The sequence below is a fragment of the Morone saxatilis genome, unplaced genomic scaffold, assembly GCF_004916995.1.
Source record: "Morone saxatilis isolate NCDOM2014 unplaced genomic scaffold, NCSU_SB_2.0 Contig313, whole genome shotgun sequence".
In the NCBI taxonomy this organism is placed as follows: domain Eukaryota; kingdom Metazoa; phylum Chordata; class Actinopteri; family Moronidae; genus Morone; species Morone saxatilis.
Genome location: NW_023339889.1, coordinates 183 through 4177, shown reverse-complemented (window position 1 = coordinate 4177; position 3995 = coordinate 183). Strand labels below are relative to the sequence as shown.

Genomic DNA, 3995 nt, shown 5'->3' with positions numbered 1-3995 from the left:
GGAGACATGCTACAAGATAGACCCTGTTGACAATGCGTAGGGAAGGACGTGCTATTATATAAGGCCTCCAAACCTGGAACTAGAGTCCAGATCCAGCCAGGCGTTGCGGGGCTGTTAGAAGGATCCGACAGGAGAGGGAGAACAAGGCGGATGGCCGGATCAAGAGCCTGCAGTGTCTTCAAGTATCAGAGTCGGTGAAACTGGGTGACACCGAAACAGCCGCCTTGTCAGAGGACTGTCCAGGAGAGGCTGTCCGCTGCCTGAGCTCGAGTGACAACATGAATCACAGGGGTGGGAGGGCTGGGAAAAGATTCAGCACCCTGCGATGAGTCAAGTGACAAGGTGTTAACGTTTTGTGTGACCATTTCTTTGCGATTAGCAAGGTCAATGCGACAGGTGTGTCGCTAGTGAGTCTTAAGGATGGGAATAGGGCGATAGCCCTTGAAGGTTTAGTGTACACAACACCTCCATCCAAGTGGTCATGGAGCAAAGTGGGAGGTATAGGCCCTATCATTGGGATTCTCAGCTCGAAGTCATGAAACTTGGTGCTGATCATCCACCCAAAAGGAGTGGATTTTGGAATCAGTATCTCTTCTGTGGTGGTGTTATGCACCAGCAGGTGGGTTGACCTGGAGCGCAGACTCAGCAAGGTGTTGCTTCAAGAGATAGTCCTAATTTGCAGAACAAAGGAGAAGGTTGGAAGAAGCCTTGTGAATGGCCGAGATGTTGGCCGGATTTTACGTTCAAGGTTATGGCGACGTTTTTGGTTTTGGCCGGCACAACCATGTGATGTTCGTTTATGACTTGGCAAGCTTCCGGGATAGTTTGTCCTGACTTCATGTTCTCAGGGCTGTAAGTGATGTCGTCATTTTGGCCCTTTACCAGTGACCATAAGACGTTATTGATCATGTCCACCTGGACGTCTAATCTTGCGAGCACATCGCCGCCTATGTAGACTTGGTGTGGCAGATCAGGAATGACCAGAAAGAGATGAGTCAAGTTCCTCTGGTTCCATTGCACCTTTAAAGCGCAGACCCCCTCTGCAGTCCATGTTGACTGGGGTACGGGGTCTGAAGGAAAACGGAAAGGTTTCTGCACAAAGTGAATGTTTGGATCTTTCTGTGACAATGACTCATACAGTTCTCGGCTGATTGCCGATTTGTCGGCCCAGAGGGCCAAGACCACATCATCAAAGTGAGTGTCCTCAAGTTTAATGCCGCTTGTGACCTGTGGGCAGGACTCGTGTCCTTTCAGGTTTGTCAAGGAACATAAGAAGTTGTCTCGTTGAGTCAAAGCTTCCATTCGCGGCCATTTTAGTGTTGACTGATTGTCTTCCTTTGTATCTGACTCTCTGTCCACACCTGCTGGTAGTGGTTGCCGGTAGGGCATCAGATGTTAAGACCTTTGCCTCAAGGTTGTAGCATTGAGCTTCGGTGATTTGAGGGAACTCAATGGGAAGAGGTTCTCGGACCTGTGCCAGATCTTCAAGCGTTTGAAGTCAATGAGTGGTTCGAATTCGTGGTTGGATTGCGATTGGTGGTATGGTGGTTTTTGTCGTATTCTTACCGAATAGATGAAGGAGGGGATTGAATTTCTATATTAGTGGGTATTTTGAACACTGTATCTATGGGGGTGGACGAGGCTCATTGATCCAATAGTGAAATGGATCACTGCCCTGGTTGTCAAGGTAGTAGCCGTAGGCGAGTATGGTTGGACTTCAAGTGAGCACTGTTGCAGCTTCAAGCTCCTGTTGGATTGATGTGCCAGTGTTCGTAGTTTGTTGAAAAGTCCTGGAGACATCAGGGTCACATCTGCACCTGTGTCAAGGAGTGCTTCATGTTCAAGCTCATTTTCAAGTGTGGTTGAAAGGTAGAACTTTCGTGCAACCCCCTTTGCTTTAAGATCACCTAGGAACTGTTGAAAAGGCGGCTCACCCTGAAAGGTTAGCGGACCTTCCTTGGGAGGAATCCCAGTGGAGTCTAGCTGGACCACTAGGACTGCACTGGAGGCTGGATCCTCACACACTTGGTCTGATTGTTCAGGTGCATCATTCAAGACCTTTGAATCATGGTCATGAGACACAGCGTGTTCAGTTTCAGTGTAACCTGAAACTCCCTTTTCCTCCACGCCCACATTGAGTTGGTTCGATGAGGTTTCTGGAGGGGAAGGTGCTGGCTCCTCAGAGGTTGTCAAGCGAGCAACCACTGAAAAGAGGTCAGCTTTCTCCTTCTCCTCTTTGCGTACCTGTTCGATTACCTGTTTGATAGCGTCCACGTCGGCTTTGTTCAGGCTTGGCCGATTCAACTTACCACTGGCCTGGCCGTTCTTACCTGTTTCTTCCTTATCGGTTGGGCTTCGGTATTGTTCTTCGCTGGTGCGGTAATTTCGTGGCTCGCGTCTATTAAGTTTCCTATTGTTATAATTTCGGCTGCCTTTCCATTGGTCGAAGGAGCGCCGTGATCGATTAGAGTCAAAGAAGCGGCGGTTCGCTCCATCACCTGATTGATTCCTTTTGTCCAACCGGGACGTTTGAGGGTACCTCTGTCCTGAATCAAACGACGAGAGTTTTTGCCCTGTTGGAGATTGGTAAGGTTTAGAAGAGGGTGTGCTGGATTTGAGTGGTCCAACACCCGGAGCTCCTTCCAACTCCAGAACAGGGGATTGGGCAGAGACAGCTCAAATGTTTGTATCCAGGTGGGTCTGATCTGGCACCTTGTCTTTGTTTAGCAAAGCCCTTAGTAGCCAGCTCACGTAGTTGTCGACTAGTGAGGGTGTCTGGACACGCCATGACACCAAGGTGGTGGCTAGTTGTGGGATGAAGATTCTGTACAAACAGGGACTTAAAGTGGAGTTCTTCCTCCATTTCAGTTTCATTTTTGGACCCGAAGTAGGCTTCGTGAAGCCTCTCGTAGTACTCGTGGGGAGATTCTTGTCTCCCTTGTTTGACAGCTAAAGCGGCAGTTAGGCCTGTCTTTACTGTGTAGCTTTTATATTCATCTATCAGTGCTTGGCTGAGGGCTTCAAAGCTTCCTCTGATTTGGCGAGGTTGTCGCTCGATGAACTTGCTGACTTTTTGACTAGCGGTCCCTTTAATTAGATAGATTCTATCCTCAACTGTGGCATTAGGGAATGTCCTCAGATAGAACTCTATGTCATTTAGATACTCTCGGGCATCATTTTTACCGCCTGGTTTTGGTTCAAAACGGGTTATGTTTCGAGCGATTTTGTCCAGGTCTCTGTCAGAGGGACCTCGCGGATAGTGGTCCCTTGACGGCGGAGGAAGCTGAGGGGAGGAAGACCTTTTAACTTGGTCACTCGGGTCCCCGTCAGTCCGCAAGTGGGCAAAGGAGGCTACTGGTGTCGTAGCTCCTGGCCGAAAAGTGTCTGATCGGGCATTGAATTTGCGCTCTTTGGCTTCTTTTAATTCATGTAGCGCGCCCTGGTGGGGTTTTCTTTCATTGTCTCGAGCCCGCTCCCAGACTTGGAGCTTGGATTCTAGATCCTCAATTCGTTCAGTTGCTTTTTCGAGGTCACGGTTAGTGCTAGTACCATGTTCGGTTGTTACTTTGAGTTGATACTTATTTTGTCTAACTCCCCCTGTGGCTCTTAGGAGTTGTTGTAGCTCTGCGTTTTCGTTTCTGCAGTTTAGCTTGTTCCTCCTCTGTTTCAGTTAAGGATTTTCTTTGTTCAGTTAGGGCCTCTTTTGTTTCAGTTAAGGATTTCTTTGTTTCAGTTAGGGCCTCTTTTGTTTCAGTTAAGGATTTCTTTGTGTCCTCCATGCTGCTCCTTGAGGGATTTGTATTTAGTTTTTCTGGTTCCTATTTCAGCTAAAGCGTTCTTTAGCAATTGGTTGCTGCGTTTGTTCAGTTCGTACATTACAGTAAGCATACTCCCTAACATTTTCTCTTTGTCTTTCCCTTTCAGCTGTTCAGTTAGAGTTTGGCATGCTAATGCAGACATCATCCCTGGTAATTCACTGGGATCAGTCTTTTGGA

The 3995-nt window shown here is 48.1% G+C and overlaps 1 protein-coding gene across 1 annotated transcript; it reads right to left on the bottom strand.

Moving 5' to 3' along the window:
* Window positions 1-244: 244 nt before the first annotated feature.
* LOC118337705 lies at window positions 245-3661 on the bottom strand (the record flags this gene model as incomplete). Its single annotated transcript, XM_035674810.1, has 2 exons — window positions 245-1338; window positions 2861-3661. Coding segments are annotated over 2 exons (1497 nt in total), but the record flags the coding sequence as incomplete, so codon positions are not given.
* Between the last annotated feature and the right edge of the window lie 334 nt (window positions 3662-3995).